Source organism: Pangasianodon hypophthalmus, chromosome 11, assembly GCF_027358585.1.
Source record: "Pangasianodon hypophthalmus isolate fPanHyp1 chromosome 11, fPanHyp1.pri, whole genome shotgun sequence".
In the NCBI taxonomy this organism is placed as follows: domain Eukaryota; kingdom Metazoa; phylum Chordata; class Actinopteri; order Siluriformes; family Pangasiidae; genus Pangasianodon; species Pangasianodon hypophthalmus.
Window position 1 is genome coordinate 11399123 of NC_069720.1, and position 23177 is coordinate 11422299.

Genomic DNA, 23177 nt, shown 5'->3' on the forward strand with positions numbered 1-23177 from the left:
AGGGGTTTTGTTTGGACAGGAGAAGAAGACAAGAGGAGACAGGACAAGAAGACAGAAGATAGGAGGAGACTAAAGACAGGGGGAGACAGGAGGAGACAGAGGTTTGGTTTGGACAGGAGCAGACAGGAGGAGAAAGAGGCTTGATTTGGACAAGAGGAGTCAGGAGGAGAGGAGGGTTTGGTTTGAACCGGAGGAGACAGAGGTTTAGTCTGGACAGGAGGAGGCAGTAGGAGAGGAGGGTTTGGCTTGGACAGGAGACAGAGGTTTGGTTTGAACAGGAGTCAGGAGGAGATGGGGGTTTGGTTTGAACAGGAGCAGACAGAGGTTTGGTTTGAACAGGAGGAGACAGGAGGAGACAGGGGTTTGGTTTGAACAGGAGGAGACAGGAGGAGACAGGGGTTTGGTTTGAACAGGAGACAGGAGCAGACAGAGGTTTGGTTTGAACAGGAGCAGAAAGGAGCAGACAGAGGTTTGGTTTGAACAGGAGACAGGAGCAGACAGAGGTTTGGTTTGAACAGGAGGAGACAGGGGTTTGGTTTGAACAGGAGACAGAAGCAGACAGAGGTTTGGTTTGAACAGGAGGAGAAAGGAGCAGACAGAGGTTTGGTTTGAACAGGAGGAGTCAGGAGGAGACAGGGCTTTGGTTTGAACAGGAGTCAGGAGCAGACAGAGGTTTGGTTTGAACAGGAGTCAGAAGGAGACAGAGGTTTGGTTTGAACAGGAGGAGACAGAGGTTTAGTCTGGATAGAAGGAGACAGGGGTTTGGTTTGAACAGGAGGAGTCAGGAGGAGAGGAGGGTTTGGTTTGAACAGGAGGAGACAGAGGTTTAGTCTGGACAGAAGGAGACAGGGGTTTGGTTTGAACAGGAGTCAGGAGGAGACAGGGGTTTGGTTTGAACAGGAGTCAGAAGGAGACAGGGGTTTGGTTTGAACAGGAGGAGTCAGGAGGAGACAGGGGTTTGGTTTGAACAGGAGTCAGGAGCAGACAGAGGTTTGGTTTGAACAGGAGGAGTCAGGAGGAGACAGGGGTTTAGTCTGGATAGAAGGAGACAGGGGTTTGGTTTGAACAGGAGGAGTCAGGAGGAGACAGGGGTTTGGTTTGAACAGGAGGAGTCAGGAGGAGACAGGGGTTTGGTTTGAACAGGAGGAGTCAGGAGGAGACAGGGGTTTGGTTTGAACAGGAGGAGTCAGGAGGAGACAGGGGTTTGGTTTGAACAGGAGGAGTCAGGAGGAGATGGGGGTTTGGTTTGAACAGGAGTCAGAAGGAGACAGGGGTTTGGTTTGAACAGGAGTCAGGAGCAGACAGAGGTTTGGTTTGAACAGGAGGAGTCAGGAGGAGACACGGGTTTGGTTTGAACAGGAGGAGACAGAGGTTTAGCCTGGACAGAAGGAGACAGGGGTTTGGTTTGGACAGACTGAGTGGCGTTTATTTGGAGATCAGGCCATGATGAAGCTGCAACTCGACCTCCTGCTCCTGCTGTGCAGCTCCATCTATCTACAACTTCTACAACTTCTCCATCACACTCATGCTCACACTGCAGGTAAGAACATCATCTTCTCTCTCTCTCTCTCTCTCTTTCTCTCTCTCTCTCTCTCTCTCTCTCTCTCTTTGTGTGTGTGTGTGTGCATGTGTGTTTGGCTTGTATATTACTGTAAGTTTGTGATTGTCTTTGCATCTATCTATCTATATATATCTATCTATCTATCTATCTTTTCTTTGGTCTGTTTTTTCTGTCTTTCTTTCTTTCTTTCTTTCTTTCTTTCTTTCTTTCTGTCTTTCTATCTATTTGACTTTTTCTGTTTATCTGTCTATCTTTCTACAATTCTATCTGTTTGTCTGTCTTTGTTCATCTATTTGTTTATATTTCCATATGTCTATCTGTCTATCTTTATCTCTCTGCCTTCTATCTGTTTATGTGTATATCTATCTCTCTCAGTCTGTCTTTCTATGTAACAGTATGTTTTTCTATCCATTTATTAATCCCTCTCTCCATCTGTGTATCTAACATGTTGATATCTAAGAAAAACATTACATTGTATTCATTAGTAATATTCATTTACAAAGCAAAGAGATTCACTCTCACACTTGCCCACACACACACACACACACACACACACACACACACACACACACACACAGAAAGAGTCATTTGGAGTTAAAGGGTTTTTTTTTTTTTTTTAGAGAAGTGTACTAAGCGGGCGTGTCTGTGCAGGAGTTTGGGTTCGACACTTCTTCATGTGGGGCCTCAGTGAGGGAGAAGCTCATGTTTCACTTTTATTAGCTGCTGCATTTCCCATTTGTGTGTGTGTGTGTGTGTGTGTGTGTTGTCATTGAGCCCCTTTATAGGATCAAGTGTAGCCAATCTCTTAATGCTAATAAAGATGTCTAATGGTGTGTATATCTGCTGACTGAAGGCTCCTCATCCATTTTTCCCACTATTGTGTTTGTTAAACTTTTTTCCTTTCTCTTCAATCCTTCACTCTCTCTCTCTTTTTTACGATGTGTTCAACCTCCACTACCTCATGCAGGAAAAATGCAATTCACTTTTATTTCCCACTTAAATGCATCCTGGTTAGAGGAGTTAGTCAGAGCACTGATGCTTAACACAGAGAGACAGACAGGGAGAGAGACAGAAACAGACACACAGTAAGATGGAAAGAGACAGAGAGTGAGAGACTGACAGAGACACAGAAACAGAGAGACAGAGAGAGAGTCTGACTGAGAGACATACAGAATCACACAGACACAAAAAGAGAGACAGATTGAGAGACAAAAAAGAGAAAAACAGAGAGAGGGATAGATGGAAAGAGACTAACAGAGACAGAGAGACAGACAGAAAAACATACAGAGAGAGAGAAAGAGAGACAGAGAGAGAATTTTGAATTTCAAATTGCCCTTTATTGCGTTAACCCATTATGACACCATAATTTGTCAAAACAAGTCAATCACATTAGCAATTTTAAAGACATTTAAAAAAAGAAAAGAAATAAATTACATTTTTTTAGACAGAGAGAGAGGCAGACAGAGAGACAGACAGACAGACAAATGGAAAGACATACACAGAAAGAGAGAGCTAGGCAGAGAGAGAGAGCTGACATAAATTTGGATTAAATGTCCATTAAACATTTATAAGTAGTTAATACTGAAGATCATTAAATATGACTCTGAAGTCCGGCCAGGTTAGCTTGTGATTATTACAGTTTTAGTCATCAAATGACAATCATTATTCTCAAATCACTGTGTGAAGTTCTGCAAACCAATTAGTCATTTGGTAAGAACATTATAAGCATTTCTCATTGCTTTCACACAGAATTAGGATTTATGCATGCAGTCGTCTTTCACTGATCATATGATGCACTCAGCAGATCTTACTGATCAAAACTGATGACCTTCTTTTTCTAATGAACTGTCTTACTCTTACATGTATTTATAAATATGCTGATTGTGTACTTTCATAGAAAATAATCTACCCACCAGTCATAACAAATATATTCACAGTGTAATTGGTTGGGATACTCTTCAGGAAAGGTGCCAAAGCAAGTGAGAAAAACTTTCAGGTTAGCTCATGTTAGTTAGCTAGCTAGCCTTAACAATGACACATTTATAATTTAATACTACACTTTTTGAAAATTTGTAACTAGGAACTTCGAACTCTTTAAGAGGAAGAAGTATACAAAGATCCCCTAGTAACCCTTTTCCTGAGAGTATTTACTACATATTGTAACTGAGCCCATGTTGAAGCAGAATCGCTCTGTCATTTTTCCAAAGAATTCAGTGGTGTGCAAAAAAAAAAACCCACATGAAAAGGGTCCAATAACGCAGTCTTTTGTTGGGGGGGGGGCAATGGGGGATGAGAGGGGGCAAGTGGGGGTAGTAAAGAGAGGACAAGGAAACTCAAAGTCAGGCTTGTGGGAATGAAGTGAGGATCTAAACACTGCTTCAGTCTCATCCTCAGGGTAAAAAGGAGAAGCACAGGTTGTGTGGGTTTGTCTCCCATCACACTCCTTATCGTGCTTCTTCTTCTCCTTAACACCAGCATCGGTGAACATACACACTCCTTATTCTCATTAATTAAGCCATTATTAATGTCTATTAATGATGAGCTACTATTTTAGCTTAATTATTATATTATATTATATTATATTGGCCATTACATCACAGCATGTTTTAATTCTGGATTCTGATTGGTCAGAAGGTGTTGATTAATATTCTATAAAAGCAGCTCTGACAATAGTACAGCTGCAAATCACAGGTTTATATTACTGTTTTTCTCATTTGCTTGAACACATCTGTCCATTCAGAAGATCCTTTTTTGAAACAGTTCACAAACAGGCCTAAACTGAAAGTCACTGGCCAAATTGACACATTTTGTTTGCAAAATGCTTTAACACTCACAAAACATTAAAAACATGCAACAAAAGCAAATGTTTCTATCAAGCAGCACAAATTCTAGTAAATGAATATATTCCTTCAATCAATCATTACAAAATGGACAATAAAATACAAAATACAGCTATCAATATGAACCTGTTCAACCTTCATTTGTACCTGTGCCATTTGTTAAATTTTACATAATCATAGCGTGTGCCAAAAAAAGGCAAGCAAGCATATCACAGCAGGAACAGTTTATGTTTTCTCCAACTGTGATTTTACCAGAGATAACAAACCCTACTGCTCTTGTGTGCAGGTCTTTCTGTGCCAGTGAACCATTGTTTAACAGCAAGACCTAAGACAAATTCAGACATTCATTATGGTACAGCTCTTTTACTGCATTGGTTACAGTATTACATAACCAAAGAACCGAGAAAGAATTCCACTCAAAATCAGAAATAATCACATTTAGTCCATTCTTTCCTGATGATTAGGCCACAGGTTCTCATGTACATTGCATTCGATGTTTTGCCTTGCAATACACTGAGGTAAAACCTCCTTGGGTGGCGTATCCATCTCGGGCAGTCCTCTGCACCTATTGCCAGGCAACCAGCATTGATTGCATCCAGGAGGGACAGCTTGTCATATGGTTGGTTATCATACACCTTCCACCTCCATGCAGAGAAAAACTCCTCAGTGAGGTTCAGAAAAGGAGAGTATGCAGGGAGGAATTGCTCATCATACTAGGGTTTGCTGCAAACCATTCATTCACAGGGCGAGAGTGGTGGAAGATAACATTGTCCCAAATGATAACGTACAGAATAATGTCAGGCCTCAACAGCCCTCTCTCTTCAGGTGGAACCAGCCTTTCACTCAGTGCATGCAGACATATCTGATGAGGCGCTCTGTATTGTATGGGCCAACAGTTGGTTATGGCAAAGGACACTATCATTGGAGATGACAGCACACATGGTGATATTGGTGCCCCCTGACCTGGCACAGTAACAGTGGCCCTCTGCCCAATGATGTTCCTCCTGTGTCTCCTTACGTTAGAGAGTTTGAAGCTGGCTTCATCCACATAAATGAATATGTGACATGCCCCTTCAGCTTCAAGCTCCATTAATTTCTAAGAAAGAAGCAGATTCATAAAGCAAATTATTCCAGTTGCATGTACAATAACAAATCCTTACCTGCACATACTGGAGTCTTGCCTCTTTCAGTATGTCAGAGTTTGGAATGGAAATCGGTACAGCTACTATATTCTGACATGGTTTTGTTTAAGGACTCGATCAATAGCTCACACACACACTGTTGATATTTCGAAATGCCCCCTGATGTGTAATTACTGTTGCCTGGATTTCACACAGTCTGATTGCATTGTTTGCCACAACCATATCTATAATTCTTGCCCAAATTTCATTTAAAACTCTCCTTACAAATACGTGCTTTTGGCTTCTTTGGTCTATGCTTTGCAAATAGCAACTCAACTGTGGTATCTTTTATAGATGGATAAGAACTGATTTCTGATTGAATAATTGTGCAAAGGAGTTTCACATTGGTACACTGGAGAATCATAATTACGCATAATTAAGTAATTGCTATTAGCTGTCAATAAAGGCTTTCCTTTTGGTTGACACAATTAATCCAACAGAGCATTGCATCTTAGTATGGGATGTGTTAACGTTTTCAAAAAAGTGTGAAAAAGTGTGAAACCAAGGAAAAAGTGTTAACATATTTGTAATAAAGGATTTCTGCTATGCTAAGAAGATAATGGCGAAGAACAAGTGGATCCAGTTTCATTAAGCGTATCTTGGTAATAGAGAAAGACTGTAATGTGCTCATTCTAATACATTCTTATTTCTACAGTAACTATAATAACTCATTCACAGCAAATGCTCCATATAAACAGATTTTAAAAATTGTTGATATGGTGAAGTATTCTATAAGGAGACATTTATTTATGGAAGGAGTCACCAGTGGCAGCGCTTCAGACTGAAGAGTTTACTCTTTATGGTTTCTTGGTAACATAACAAGATGTATTTTATTTTTCTTGTGGTATTAACTTAAAGAGAAATAAAAAAAAAAGAGAGGTTGGTGAGGGAACAACTGTTTATAGCTGTTTATAATTGAGGACAGGAATGAACTTGTTTCATGAACATTAAATATAAGTATAAATTGAAAAAAGTATAACATTCTTTAATTAACAAAAAAATTTTATCACTGGTAAATCACTGTGATAAAAGAGGAATAAAACACTTGCTGTTGTAGGAAAATAATTAACTTCTGGGTTGTAACAGTAACTCACACCACCCCAGTGTGGATTATTTTACTATAACAGCAGAACACAGAATGTTTTATTCCTTACTTACAATATTATTTTAATATTAGACTAAATGATGTTATTAACATTTAATAATCATTACTATTGCTAAGTTATTAGTCATTAATTAGTCATTTGCTTCTAATGTTTATTTATCATTAATGTCATTAATTACTCATTATTACCACTTATATTGCTGTTATTGTCATTATTAAGTCATTATTATTGCTCTTTAATTGTGTTATTGTAATTAAGCTGTTATTACTGTCTATTAATTAGCCATGACTGTAATAAAGGTAACTATTTTCCTCATGTGTGGGTCACGTGATCCTCACTTATGTGTGTGTGTGTGTGTGTGTGTGCGTGCGTGCATGTGGGCTTTTGTTCAAGTCATGTCTGAGCAGTTTACAGTGCTCTCTGTAAATAAGACACACCCCCAGCTCTACTGCATACATGGGAAATCTTTTAGATGACATGTTTTGTTTTTGTTTTTGACGGTTCTTTTTTTTTTTTTTTTGCTCTTCTTGTGAACAGCTCTTTGGGAAGCCAGTCCTTCATACTGGAATGAACAAGCAAAGAAAACGCTGAATGATGCACTTAAACTCCAGCCGCAGACTCACAGGGCCAAAAACATCATCCTCTTCCTCGGTGATGGTGAGTTACAGTGTTTAAAGTCAGGCTAAGGGGCAGAGCTAGAACAAGCGGAGGGGTTCGGTTGAGAGGAGAGGTCAGGGCCTGTAAATTCTTTCATATCAAATGTAGCTAAATCGATTCATGACCTGGAAGCTCCGACCTGACTGTTGCTAATTGGCTGACAAAGGCGTACATCAATTGGGGTGGGAGCTTTGCCCAGCTGGAGGCTTTCTGCCTGGCATGGGGCTTTTGCCCATCATGAAGCTTCTGCCTATCATGCTTTGCCCAACCAGGAGCTTCTGCCCTTTATGGGCTTTGCTCAATATGGAGCTTTGTCTAACCATGGAATTCTGCCCATCATGGTGCTTTTCCCAGCATGAAGATTTTGCCCAACACTTTTCTAGCCATGGGCTTCTATCCGTCCAAGTGTTTCTGCCCAATAAGAGTCTTCTGCCCAATGCAGGGCTTTCCAACCAGGGGCTTTTGGCCTCCATGGGGCCTTGACTAATATGTAGCTTTGACCAACCAGGGGCTTGTGCCCAACCAGGGTCATCTACCAAATGTGGGGCTTTGTCTAGCCACAGGTTTCAGCCCAGACAGGGGTTTCTGACCAGTCAGGGGATTTGTGCCCAGCCAGGGGCTTCTGCTCAACATGGGGCTGCTTGCCAATCCAGGCTTCTACTACTGTGAGCTTAGCCTAGCCACAGACTTTTGCCTAGTGAGGGGCTTCTACCCAACATGGTGCATTGCCCAACTGGGGCTTTAAGCCATATAAACACTGATTAATTATTATTATTGTACATGTGTACTTCAGAGTGTGTCCTTCAAATTCAAAATTCAAATAATAAGCACATATTAGCATATAGGTTCTTATATAGGTACTTATTATAAATCACTGTCTCATTGACTTGTCACACAGGAATGGGAGTGTCCACTGTCTCAGCTGCCCGAATCCTGAGAGGACAGATGGATGGAGGATCAGGGGAGGAGACTGTCCTCGCCATAGATAGGTTTCCTTACCTCGCACTGTCAAAGGTCAGAAACTATATCATCAGCGCTCCATCATCATCATCATCATCATCATCATCACTATCATCAGCACTCCATCATTATCATCACGCTAACAGCTTCATTATAGTCTTCATTCCATCATCATCACTTCATCTCCATCATCATCACTCCATCATCATCACTATATCACCATCATCATCTTCAATCACATCTTCATCATCTTCATTCACATCTTCATCATGATGGAATGATGATGAGGAGGAGGAGGAAGATGATGACTCTGTCTCCATCATCATCATCATCATCATTATCTTCTTCTTCTATCATCAGCACTCCATCATCTTCATCATTGCTCATCATTGCTCACCATCTTCATTTCATCATCAACACTCTGTCATCACTCCATCTCCATCATCATCATCATCATCATCATCATCATCATCACTACTGCATCATAATCACTATTTTTTCAAACCATTCTGCAGCCACATACATTTTATTTAAACAGTAACACACGCATACACACACACACACACACACATACTGTTTACCGTTGTCGTTTCTTACTGACTGCTCTGTGTATTTTATCCTCTTTAACACCAGTTACTGGACCTCAGTGCCCAACTGCACAAGTGTGTGTGTGTGTGTTTGAGTTAGTTGTTTATTTCATATATTTGTTTTCTATTTTTACTGAAAACAGGAAAAACCTCAGCATAAATTTCAGCTTTACTAGAAACATTTTATTGAGGTCTGTTTGACATTAGCATGTTTGTGTTTGTGATGTGTGCAGACATACAGCGTGGATAAACAGGTAGCGGATAGTGCGAGCACGGCTACAGCGTACCACTGTGGTGTTAAAGCAAACTCTAAAACAGTGGGTTTAAGTGCAAACGCCATCCCTTATGAGTGCAACACCACCTTCGGAAATGAAGTTTACTCCATCCTGCACCGTGCTAAATTACAAGGTATGCTATCATACACAAACGCGATGTTGTGCAAGTGGAAGAGGTTGAGGTGCAGGAAAGAATTGGATCTCGTTAAGATTTTAATGTTTAATGTTATTTTAGGTCCCAGAATCTGTGTGCTAATCTACAATAACTAGCTTATGTTATTGATGAACTAATGGTGGGTAGTATTTGACAGGTTAAATACATCAGTCAGAAAATAAGGATGTAAATCGAGTGAGGCACAGGGTTTATAGTCTAGTTAGAATGAGGGACAGGTTAGTGTGAAACACAGATTTAGAGTGATTGGTGGTTAGAGGGAGGTGTGGGTTAGAGTGATGGGTGGAGTTAGTGTGAGGGGCAGGATTAAAGTGCTTGGTGGGGTTAGCTGAGAGGCAGGGTTAGAGTGAGAGGCGGGGTTGGAGTAAAGTGAGTTAGAGTGAGGAACGGGGTTTACAGTGATGGGTGGGGTTAAAGTGAGAGTGGGTTTAGTAAGGGGTGAGGTTACGGCGATGGATGGGGTTAGAGTGAGGGGTGGGTTTACTGAGGGGTGAGGTTAGAGTGAGGGAAGGGTTCTACAGCGCTGGGTAGGGTTATAGTGAGCAGTGGGTTTAGTGAAGATGAGGTTACAGCGATGGGTGGGGTTAGAGTGAGGGGTGGGTTTAGTGAGGGGTTACAGCGATGGGTGGGGTTAGAGTGAGGGGTGGGTTTAGTGAGGGGTTACAGCGATGGGTGGGGTTAGAGTGATGGGTGGGGTTAGAGTGAGGGGTGAGGTTACAGCGATAGGCAAGGTTAGGTTGAGTGTGGTTAATTACATATCAGTAGGACTCCATTGTAGCGCCGACTTGTTAGAATAAAACTGATGTTCTCATGAGATCCTGTTGATAATTAATGTCAGTAACAGTAACAGTGTAGATGTTGGAAGGCAAAGGTCACATACTGATGTGTGTTTACATCCAACGTTTATGGCTTGTTATCTATAGGACAGGTAAATAAGAACCGATAAGCAATGATTAATGATTTTTCCTGGAAAGTCCTTTATCCTTTTATCATGTCCTAGCGCCATCTCACCAGATTCATTTTTACTAGGAAAAGAAGCTGAGACCTCTAATTACACACACACACACACACACACTTTCCTAACATTAAGTGTTTAAACTTGCCAACTACCAGCACCACACTGTTATTTCATAAATCCTTCCACTCCTGCACAGTGAGTGTAGCCACAAAACACTGTGTGTGTGTGTGTGTGTGTGTGTGTGTGTGTGTGCACAGTCCCTCAGGGTGGCCTATGTGCGTATTTGTACAAGTGTGAAACGTGTCCAAATATGCCGATTCAGCACTGCGTGGAGAATAACCTCACTGTGCCTCGAGTATTTTCCAGAAAACAGGAAAATGTTCAATTATAACATGTGTTTGTTAAACAAATTCACCATGTGTGCTGTTTAGAAGAGCTAAAAGTATCATGGGAGTAGAAACCCTTGCATTTGTGGTTCCTGAAGAATAGCACTGATTGCTGATCATCTCTGACGTCTGTCTAAAATCCCGTAAACTAGAATACACACTTTTTAGATCCCATTTTAGACCCCATAATGATTCTTCGGTTGTCCTTCTCGGTTTTATGTAGAACCCTATGCATGTTCCTCTCAGAAAGGGTTGAGAACATTTGTTGGACATTGAGAACCATTAATTATCCAATAAACCCTTAAAGAACCCTTAAAGAAGCCTACCAAGAGTCTACAAAGTACCCTTATAGCTAACCCCTGACAAGTTCTTCAAGGTTTTTTTAATGGTTCATAGCTTCCAAAAAAAAGAGAGATTCTATGTGAAACTCTTTCTAATAAGAAAACACTTTGATTTAGGTTTTACACAGAACCTTCAAGAGCTCCCCCTGATGGAAAGAGCTATGTGTTTATTTTAAAAAAAAGTGTTCCACAATGGTTTTCTGGATGTATGGTTCTAGCAGTAACCTTTTCTGAAAACTCTCTGTTGTACGGTTCTACCTTGAACCTTCAAGTGTTCCCTTATGCTTATGACTGTTAGTCTGGAGGAGGGATAATAGCTTGTGTTTAATGCCTTTTTATTTTTTGCATTTTTTACATGACATTCATTGTTCTTAATGCATTTGTGTGTGTGTGTGTGTGTGTGTGTGTGTGTAGGTAAATCAGTAGGCATTGTGACCACCACTCGAGTCCAGCATGCGTCTCCGGCAGCGGCGTATGCACACTCAGTGAGCCGCAGCTGGTACAGTGATGCTGATTTACCACCCGAAGCCCAACAAGATGGCTGTGTGGACATTTCCACTCAACTCATCACCAACACCGACATCGATGTAAGACTGACACCTCACTGACACCATCATTACACATCACTTTCACCATCATTACACATCACTGACATCATCATTACACACCACTGACACCTTCTCCATACTAATGTTTAAGTGATATACAACATCTGTGGTGCTTTTATAATAAAATAATCAACAAGTGTGAGTGGTGAGAGGAGTGGTGTGATGAAGCGGAGTTACTGTTACCACCTTGAATTTGATTATTTTATGTTATACCACAGCTTGGTTGAATGCTTGAATCTGATTGGTTAGCATTTCTGCATTATTTTTGTATAACAGCACAGGTAGTTCTGGCTGTAATATGAATGATTGGTTAATGTTATTGTGCTCTGTGTGTATGTATTTGTGTGTGTGTGTGTGTGTGTGTGTGAGAGAGAGAGAGAGAGAGAGAGAGAAAGGGAGAGGCTGGCGAGGGAATGACTGTTTATCGCAGCAACAACATAAGTGAGAACAAGAAACTGTCTCTTGAACATTCCACAACATTAAATCTAACTATAAACTGTTAAAATGTGCGACGATGTAGTTCATTAATAAATAATCCTTGGCAAATTGCTGTAGTATAAGAAGAATAACACACTCTGGACCATGCTGTTATACAAAAATAATGCACTTCAGGCAGGTAGCGGCACTTTGCTTGCGCGTCACGTTGCGTTACACGCCCCATACCACTACCCCAATGCGTGCATTATTTTCATATAAACAGCACGGCCTGTAATATTTTACATCACAGCATCATACACATTGTTTATTTAATAAACATTAGTAAGGAGGAGGTGTCAGTGTGTAATGATGGTGAAAATGATATGTAATGATGGTGTCAGTGACATATAATGATTATTTTCCTATAACAAATATTTAATTCCCCTTATACCACAGTATAATTTATACCACAGTAATTTACGATTACATTTTTTGATTATTAAAGAACAACACACAGTGTGTTCTCTTGTTTATTACACTTATTAAAGTCATTACAGATGTCTGTCATAAGCTAGCGTACTGCGTGTTTTTTTTAACTCAGTTATGGAATAATTTTTGAGGTTTATCTGAATTCCACAACTTAATGTAAAGTCAGAGCTTTATACTAACCTCGCTTCATAACAAGCTCATAAGCCATTAATCGATGATGTGTTACATCAGTGTAGCATTCAGTGTTTATTATGTACAATCATTTTTGGAAAAAAAAAGTCACATTTAGGATCCTAAGTTGACTTGGATCCTTATTAGCCATGTACTAACTATTTAGAATGTGTTCTTAGGGCCTTGACGTAAAACAAGCACTATTATGCCTTATTCAATCTATAAACATGATATAAATATTAATATGTAATCAATAAAGGTTTGAAACCTTTCGGGAAGCTAAGAGCCCTTAACTATCCAACAAACCCTTGCATAAGGCATAATAGTGCTTATTCTAGACTAAGGCACTAAGAATACTTTATAAATATTTAGTACACAGTCATACACACAATAACTTGTAATAAAGGTGTTATAAATTATTATATCAATGGAATTATATCTAGAAGATAAAGTCTTTAGTTATAACCATGTTATATATCTAGGTTACTATATTATATATATTGTATACCAATAGCGTACTAATTGTTTTTAAGCATAACTTATATATGGATAAAGGGTTAACACATCTTCTAATAATGGATAATGAATACTTTGTAAGGTGAGGTCAATATTAACACTTATTTATACCAGATTTTAATCATTAATAAAATATCTTAATCTGTTTTCTTTACTCTCTGTGTATTAGGTTATTCTTGGAGGTGGACGGATGTACATGACACCCAAAGGCACTCCGGATCCAGAATATCCATCTTCTTCGTCACGGAAAGGTGACCGCGAGGACAAGAGGAACTTGATCGAGGCGTGGCTGGATGAGCGGAAGGTAAATTACACAACAGGAGAGTGTAAAGTGTGTTCAGGTTATGATCAGTGGGGTTTATGGGAAGTAAGGGGTTTAATGTGGAATAAGTGAAATAAAACACACAGCAAGTATTAAACAAAAGACTATTTATACAAATATTAATATGTCATAGCTAAAAATAATGTGTAATGTTTAGTGCCCTCTTCCACCTGCAGTGTGAATTACAACTGCAATAAAAATGTAAGTCTTTGTGGATTTGATGTCTCCCTAGAGTTAAGATGGTTAAGAAAAGGGGCAGGGCTGATGGAGGGGGATGGGTTAGGGGCGGAGCTAACTCCAGACCACAAACGAGAGAGATCCAATGAATGGCAATATTGTACCTTACAGTTTTTATAAAAATATTTAAAATTGCATTTTTATTTCAGATCTAGAAAATGCACATTTAAAAAATCATAAATTGTTCAAATACTAACGTAAATATAATGTTTCCGCTGCCATGTTTCTTTCTTTTTCCTCAGGACAGACATGCTCAGTATGTTTGGAATAAAGAGCAGTTTAACGCAGTGGATGTGAACACTACAGACTGTCTGATGGGTAATGTGATTTTATTTTACCCCTCACACCATCAATTTATAAAAAAAAAAAAAAAAAAAAAAAAAAAGTTATGTTCTGGGCTTAGTAGCACAGTTTGCTAAGGATTCATTCCATCATTTACGCATCTATAAAAGGTTTTTCATCCATTTTGCAACAAAACTTGCATTACATTAAAGATGCACAGGAAAGTAAAAGTGTCCAGACAGCTGGGAATTTTCATGTCTTAAACCTCTTAATGCAGTTCTTAAGTTGTCTATTGCAAATGTTAAATGTGTGTGCTAAATATTTAATGATTATGTACAGTATGATTAAATATTTTATATTGAGGTGAGTCTGATATTCTACTTTGTCATGGCCTGCCTGTCTAATCACTAATTTTCTGAAATCGTTGTCTCTCACAGGGCTGTTTGAACCCAAGGACATGAGGTTTGAGGTGTTCAGGAACAAGACACGTGATCCCTCCATTGTGGACATGACTGAGAAAGCCATTCAGATCCTCAAGAAGAACCCAAATGGATTTTTCCTCTTTGTAGAAGATGAGTAGTTTTATATAAAATTACCCAAAATTATTATTCTGTCCAAATGTACCGTGTAAGCAACAAACACCTTTTAAGCTGTGACACTTTTTAAAAAATCAATACATTTTTAAGTGAAAAATAAAACATTATTGAATTTCTAAAAAGTGTGTATGACTTTAGATATTTTCTGTTAGTTTTTGAGAATAAACATTTAGCTGCGACTGTAATTGCAGAATGACCCAATAAAGTTTAATTAAATTTTTTACAAATTTGTTCATGATTATGATGTGTTTATTTCATCTGTAAGGGGCAGGATTGATCACGGCCACCACGCTGGCATCGCTAAACTGGCACTAACAGAGACAGTGATGTTCGACCGAGCGGTTCGTCGAGCATCTCAGCTCACCAAAGAGTCCGAAACTCTCACCATTGTCACTGCAGATCACTCACACGTCTTCACGTTTGGTGGGAACACACCCCGGGGGAACCCTATTTTTGGTGTGTAGTTCGGATTAGTGCTGATGTTTACGTTTGTAGGAAACAAAAATGTTGTTGTGATCGTGCTGGTTTTTGTTATTTTTTTGTTAAGGTCTGGCACCAAAGAATGCAGACGACAGACTTCCATTTACTAGTATCCTGTATGCGAACGGGCCCGGATACGTGCACGTAAACGGGACGAGAGCGAACATCTCGGCAGTGGATTACTGTAAGTGTCTGTGTGAGACATTAACATTAACACTATTAGGATAAAAATAAAAACTAACAACATTGGACTTCTTACAGAGCCAGATTGGAATAAGCTAATAATAAGCTAGCTTTTATAGCTGAATGTAGCTACATAGGATAAGCTGGAAAAAGAAAGTACTATACATTGTGTATTAAAATCTAACATGAGGATAAAAACATCAGCTTAAGAACCTAAAACCTTAACTGGGATGCTAGTCGTTTCACAGGAATATAATTGAAATATTATTTAATTATTACCACCATTGTTCTCTGATTTTGTCCAAGAATCAGAATTCTTGTTCAAGAATCTAGAATTTGTTTAAAACAATTACATCTTCTGGTCAAAATAAAACACATTCAGGAAGGTTCGAAAATCTTCTATGAATCCTCCATATGTAATAAATGCTTCATAAGAGTGTTATAAATACCAGATTTATTTATTATAAATTCATAAGACTGGGTTAAAGATATTTTTTAAATATATTTTTAAATTAAAGATATTTTTGTTTTCTGATTTTTGGCAACACTATTTCATGAGTACATGCATTTAAGCAATTTTGCACAAGCAAGAGTGCTGTTATACTGAATATGATCTGGCTGTAGGCACGAGGTAATCACAGGCATGCAAACAGCAAAGTTGCAAGTGTGATATTGCTTTTATACAACAGCTCTGTAAACAAGAAATTAATGTCGAGTAATGTTTCAGACACAATTTGGGCAAATATTTTCTTCTATTTTTGCTCCCTCAGTAAAAATAGAAGCCCCACCTGGATAGAGCATTTCATGTTGCCATACAATGTACAGGCTGATTGATAGCACGTAGTAAGCGTAGTGGTCTCCACTCCCCGGAGTCCACTGCAGCCTACAAATATGGCCTTCACATACTGCAACACCCAGATGTCTCACACATTAACATGTTCACTCTCATCTGATTACTAATGCAGCACACCTGGCTCCACTCACACACACACAAACAAACAAACACCCTATTAATAGAGATTATGGGCATTCATTCTGTGTGAAGTATCTGCTCAGCTCTTTATTTTGTATCTGACATACCAAGAACTCCGCTTGTCCAATCAAATTAGTGGATCTGAACTAACTGTTGTACAAATGGACTTCATATCACATTTACCAAGCAATGATGGAGCATTATGAAAGGCTTAATATCAAAACTTGTGAGGTGATGTTAGAGGTTTATGTGATTTTATCTTAATAATCCTCGGCTATATGAGACCATTACTGTCATTTTTTTATTCTTATTTTACAAGATATTCATTTATTTATACTAACAGCACATTCATGACACTTTGAGAACATTATAAAAGATGTTCATAGAGCTTCATAACCAGCAACAGCTCGTGACCATGATTTTGGTGTAGCAGGACAGATTAATAAAGACATAGCCTCAAACATTAAGAGACTATCACGCTTGAATTATGCTATAGGCTACTACCTAGTGAATTTTAGAGTAAATCTGTAATAGGTAGTTGAAAATCAACAATGACATACAGTCATCCAGTGTACAGTCTAGCAGTAGGTTTTGAGTGGTTTTAGATTAACCTTTGTTCAACAGTTTTCCATACAGCAAGTGTGTTTCCCATCAGCGGCGTGGCACACACAGAAGAGCTAATATGCAGGGTTGCCTAAATTGACTAAATAACTAAATCTTCAAAATCACACAAAAGACCTGAAACTAGCCCAAAACATTCTGGCATTGGACAAGAGAGACATTTCTTTTTTCAGCCTTTGCTTGGGAAACAAAGTCACTGTGGTGCACACGCATTTCTGATGTACAGACATTATCCATTCCATAATCCCCTCTTCCCTCTCCCAATTTTTGCAAGATATCTTAGAAATGATACATTAGAAATGGTTCTGAATATCATACACACACTGTTTGTACTTACATTTGTATTTGTTTGCAGAAATTTATTCAGTCTTGTTCAGGGTACTTGCTATAATATAAGATCTAAATTAAGCCAATTTGGCGTATAAAAAGGCGATCCTAGCAATCCTGTCATTAACTGTTCTGTTCGCTGCTCATTCCCAAGTATGGGGCAGCGTGATTCCTTCCCCACTGGGCCTCTGTTATCAACTGATCTCATTATCGATCTTCTAAGATGTAGATTGTAGTGTGGATGGGAATTCCAGCTGAGCTCACCGATAAGAGTTGACCCTTTTGGCTGTCAAAGAGCCTAATGCCAGTTTTTTGTTTGCTTGTTTATTTGTTTTTGATTTTTTTTTTTCGCTATCTATCACTTAAATTGTTCAATTATATCTTACCTTTTAATTACTTTGAATTGTGTTTGTTTTAATTCAATTTAAAAGCAGTGAGGTGCTACAGATTAACTTTCTCAAATATAGTTAAAACCACTACATGATGTGATAACAGTGGTTTTATAAGTTTATTGCTAGTCACGAGATGTGATGAGATGTGACGATGGCAATAAAATCTCAATTAAGCTCTGTAGGTTCATCCTTGGATGCAATTAAGTGATGACATTCTGTTTTTGATGTTGTCAGATGATCACATTCCAAGATTTTGGTCCAAAATTTCTGACAACTTGTTTGGTACCACATGTGCTAAAATGGGCTGCTGGTCATATAAAGTGATCTGAGGCCACTGATTTTACCTTATGACCAAGGAGTTCTTTCTGAAACAGCTTTATCACAGCAAACAATTGTACAATGTATGTTTAAGTCATTTTGCATTAACATTATTGTGCTGCTGTATTATTTGCATTTAACTTTCATGAAAAGTAAAATTCGAAGATTCCCCTTTTGTCCTGATAACTTTTCACTTCACATTAGTGTGCGTACATTATTGTAACAAGCAGCAGAGAACCAGGCTGTCATTGACTCTTATGCGTCTTCTGTATTCTTCTCAAGTGATTCTGAATCGTTATGCTGTGCCTCAGAGGTTGATAAGATTCACTGGTAGCACTTTGTCACTTCATTGCACTGTGCGATTAAAATAATGAGTACGGAATACTGATTAATTTTCAGCAAAATAATACTGTCAAATAATATCGGCTCCCAATGTTCTCCTAAAAGAGTCAACCAAAGAGTCAAATCATTCTCAAACAACACATCACTAAGAGATACAATACATACAGCATCCCAAAAGTTAACACTGATAGAAGAGTCTTTATATTGTGTTAATGTGCTGTTATTACAAACAAAATAATCAAGTCCAATATAAGAGAAAAACAATCATGGATAGTACAGTCTCTTTAATTGCAACTGAGTGTTTTTTCTCTTTCTTTTAAAGACAAAATTTAAAAAACATAAAACCTCCAACTTCACCTCATGAGTTTTATCTTAAGCCACGTACAAATCTTCCAGCATTGCTTTATGAAAGATGTGAAAAAAATGAAATGAAAATGAAATGTGTTATGAACACCCAGTGTAGGTTCCCCTTTCAAATAAAGTGTTAATATCTGTGTAACTGGGCAGAAGCTACGCTAGAGTAGTCTAGAAAACTAATCACATCCAAATAGTACTTAAGTTAGTCTGAATTAATTAATTCTTCTTAGGAAGGTTTCGTGTCAAGTTTTAGGACAATTTTAAACAAATTATCACTACAGAATTATCGTTATTTTATTATCAGTGAGTTCTGATAGCACAGGTATGAACATTATGTTAGGAAAAGTATTAGCAGTGTTAAGTGTGTGTTAACCTTTGTGTCTCTTTTTTCTCTCTGCAGTCGATGAGGAATACATGCAGCAGGCCGCTGTGCCGTTAGATGCCGAGACTCATGGAGGTGAAGATGTGGCAATTTACGCTAAAGGCCCGATGGCGCATCTTTTCCATGGCGTTAAAGAGCAACATTACATCGCTCATGTGATGGCATACGCTGCCTGCCTCCATCCCTACACTGACTGCCCCCCTGAGCTTAACTCCTCCCCCCAACTCTCTCTCTCTCTGTCCCTCAGTTTATCATGTGTAGTGATTTGGTTCAGCTCAAGATGACGGCGTTAATCTACCTCTGTGCTCCAACATGGGTTTTAATGCACCCTCATCCACTTCCCCTTGGTGAAGTCCCCTAAGTCGTCTTAAGAGCTTTTACCTGTAAAGAGAAGATGAGGTTGAAAATTGATCATGTGATATTCCTTCAGATCAACATGAAATGTGCCATAAAATACTGGTTTTAATTACACAATATGCTATCTTTACAACATTAGCTGCCTAAATACAACACTAAACTATTATACTGTGTAATTAAAACAAGATGCTAGCATGAATTTGCCAGCATGTTAGCTAAACACAATCAGTTGTGTATGTGTAAGGGGAAGTTGCTGAGCATTTGCTGAAGACTTTATTTGAAACTCAGGGGTGGTTTTGTAACAGATTCCCTTTTTTATATAAATTTTGTTTTGCAGTTTTTCAATCGTTTCACCCATCCATGAACAACTATATAAAGAAAATGCCTTAAATAGATGTTAATGTGTCTTTTTTCTTTTTTTTTTTTTTTGTTTGTTTTAAATGAGCAAATTTTCTCAGCAGAAGTTTATATTTACACTACTGTATAATGCACACTGAACCAAATTTAAAAAATTAAATTCTCTTTTATTTTGCATATTATATAAATTTCTACTTGTTTTTTTTTCTAAGATGAGAAAATATAAACATATAGAAATATTACTATTATTATTATTATTATTATTATTATTATTGTATGCAATATTATACACATATTAGCCATAACATTAAGACCACCTGCCTAATATTATGTAAGTTGTGCCACCAAAACAGCTCTGACCCATTAAGGCATGGACTCTACAAGACCTCTGAAGGTGTGCTGTGGTATCTGGCACCAAGACATTAGCAGCAGATCCTTAAAGTCCTGTAAGTTGCGAGGTGGGGCCTCCATGGATCAGACTTGTTTGTACAGCACATCCCACAGCTGCTCATTCAGATTAAGACCTGGGGAATTTGGAGGCCAAGTCAACACCTTGAACTCTTTGTCATGTTAATCAAACCATTCCTGAACAATTTTTGCCATGATGGGGTGTACATGGTCTGCAACAATGTTTAGGTAGGTGGTACGTGTCAAAGTAACATCCATATGAATGCCAGGACCCAAGGTTTCCCAGCAGAACATTGCCCAGAGCATCACACTGCCTCCACTGGCTGGCCTTCTTCCCATAGTGCATCCTGGTGCCATCTCTTTCCCAGGTAAGCAATGCACACGCACCCGGATGTCCCCAGGATGTAAAAGAAAACGTGATTCATCGGACTAAGCAGACAGACAGGCTAGCCTTCACACTCCAAGTGCCTCAATGAGCCTTGGGCACCAGTGACCCTGTCGCCAGTTCACCGATTGCCCTTCCTTAGACCACTTTTGGTAGGTACTAACCACTGCATACTGGGAACACCCCACAAGACCTGCCGTTTTGGAGATGCTCTGACTCAGTTATGTAACCATCACATTTTGGCCCGTGTCAAAGTCGCTCAGATCCTTACACTTTCCCATTTTTCCTGCTTCCAACACATCAACTTTGAGAACTGACTGTTCTCTTGCTGCCTGATATATCTTACCTCTTGACAAGTGCCATTGTAATGAGATAAACAATGTTATTCACTTCACCTGTCAGTGGTTTTAATGTTATGGCTGATGGCTGTATAAAAGCTACACTCCAAAGCTACACAACCGTGGTTAATAATCTAGGGCCCATAAGATCCTTTGTAGGTGAAAAGCACTCAAAAAACTGTTGCATTCGATGCTATATGAAAGATTTTAGAAGCAATTGAAGCTGGTCAAAATTGGACACCATGAGCATGACATTCATACCTATTCACATGGAAGCCAAATTTCTAACCATCTAACCCATTAAACTACTCATAACTACTGATGAATAGTTTTATGAGTAAAAAAACTAAATATTTGTAACCTTGTGGAAAGAAATGCCTTGAAATTGTGTAACGTTCGATACGTGTCTGCCCGGAGGTGTGATGACATTCAAAGTAAATAAAATCATATCCAGACAATGTGAAGTTGGCCAAAGAAAGCTGCATTTTACAGGAGGGAAAAATACAGACTACAAATAATTCTAATGGTAATCAGGTCAATGAGAAAAGGAGAAAAGGCATTTGAAACCACAACAAATCATTCTGTCCAGCACTGATGAACAGTCCTCAATTATTATTACATATTATATATACAGAGACAGAGCTCAAAGTATTTCATGGATTATATTCAGATCTGAAATGAACTTTGGACCATTCTGAGCACTGGTGCTCTTTCAGAACAGTGGGAGGATCTTAGCTGTCATCCAAACAAGAAGGTGGGGCAGTGAAAAAAGTTGAAAGCTCACATTTCCACTGTGACCTTATATAAGAAAACCAATATAAATTGGAACACTTGGTGCAAGGCGGAAGAATTCACTCTGGATGGGATGCCAGTCCATTGTGGTTCACCACGCATCTACACAGTCACACCCTCATTCACACCTAGGTGTAAGTTAGCATAGCCAATCCACCTACCAGCATGCTTTTGGGGAGTGGGAGGTTTTTAAACCCATGTGAACACAGAAGGAACTCCACACAAACAAGGATCAAACTCCACACAGTCTAAGGATCAAACTGGGAATCCTGGAGCTATGAGGCAGTGTAGCTACCCCCTGTACCACTGCATTTCCCAGAATTTATGCTTATCCAGAAAAATGAACTCAAGAGAAAGTCAAAATATCGCTACTTTTAAACATACTCAGGTATTAAAAACTGAAAGCAGATGATGAACTGTTATGACTATTATTTTTTTCTGCAGTGATGAATTTGATTGGATGCATTAAACTGGAATGTAAATAAAATGGGCAGGAATCCATTCTACTGATGTATAGCATACAGTTATTGGCTGGATGAGAGAAGAGGAGACCTTTATGATTTGTAACGAGTACTTTGAAGGTCTAAACAAAAAAGTAAGGAGCAAAAAGTAAGATTTTTCTTGGAAACATAAGTAAGAGACTTACAGTAAAGTATAAATATTTTTAAAAAATACTTAAGTACAGTAACAAAGTACAATTACTCGTTCCATGAGTATTTTGCACTCCTGAATAAAGTACAGAAATGATGTTGGCAATAGGAGTAATTGCCGTCACTGCACTCATCACACATTATCAGTGGCTTTCATATCAAATATTTTGCAACACTATAAAGTCCTTAGTGAGCTAATAAATCATTGACTCTCATGGGGACAGAGTGTGTGTGTGTGTGTGTGTGTGTGTGTGTGTGAATATTGTGGCCATTTTCTAAGTTTAATTCAGGTTTATTTAGTTCTGTCAGAGTTTGCTGCTTTCAAACTTGGTGTAAAATTGCTGCTCATGCCATGCACACACTGTAACCATAACAACACTCTTATAAGTCCTAGCTAACTGACTATTTCAATTTCAATTCAATTCAATTTCAATTTTATTTTCTATAGCACTTTAAACAATGGACATTGTCGCAAAGCAGCTTTACAGAAATATATAAATTCCAGATATAAATTTTAAATTTATAAATTTACCCCAATGAGCAAGCTAGAGGCAGTGCTGGCAAGGAAAACCTCCCTGATGTGACATGAGGAAGAAAACTTGAGAGGAACCAGACTCAGGAGGGAACCCATCCTCATCTGAGTGACACCGGATAGTGCGACTATAAATAATTTCCCTTCTATAACTGTGTCCTACATAGTCAAAAAGTGCATTTGTGTAACCAGGAACTTATGAACCTTCTTAGTTTTAACTTAAAGTCTATCGTGTTGAAGTTATTAAGTGTTCAGTGATGGAAATTTGAGTGCAAAACTGTTTGTAGCAATTGCAATCCTAAGGCTATCCAAGAAAGAACA

General features: G+C 38.7%; 1 protein-coding gene across 1 annotated transcript; it reads left to right on the top strand.

Annotated features, from left to right (window-relative positions):
• The first annotated feature begins 1223 nt into the window (after positions 1–1223).
• alpi.1 (alkaline phosphatase, intestinal, tandem duplicate 1) lies at positions 1224–19906 on the top strand. Its single transcript, XM_053237867.1, has 11 exons — positions 1224–1540; positions 7226–7345; positions 8244–8359; positions 9126–9300; positions 11439–11611; positions 13395–13529; positions 14027–14102; positions 14504–14642; positions 14928–15118; positions 15210–15326; positions 19056–19906. The coding sequence occupies exons 1-11, from the start codon at positions 1444–1446 to the stop codon at positions 19319–19321; spliced, it is 1605 nt and encodes a 534-aa protein (XP_053093842.1). The 5' UTR covers positions 1224–1443; the 3' UTR covers positions 19322–19906.
• The last annotated feature ends 3271 nt before the right edge of the window (positions 19907–23177 follow it).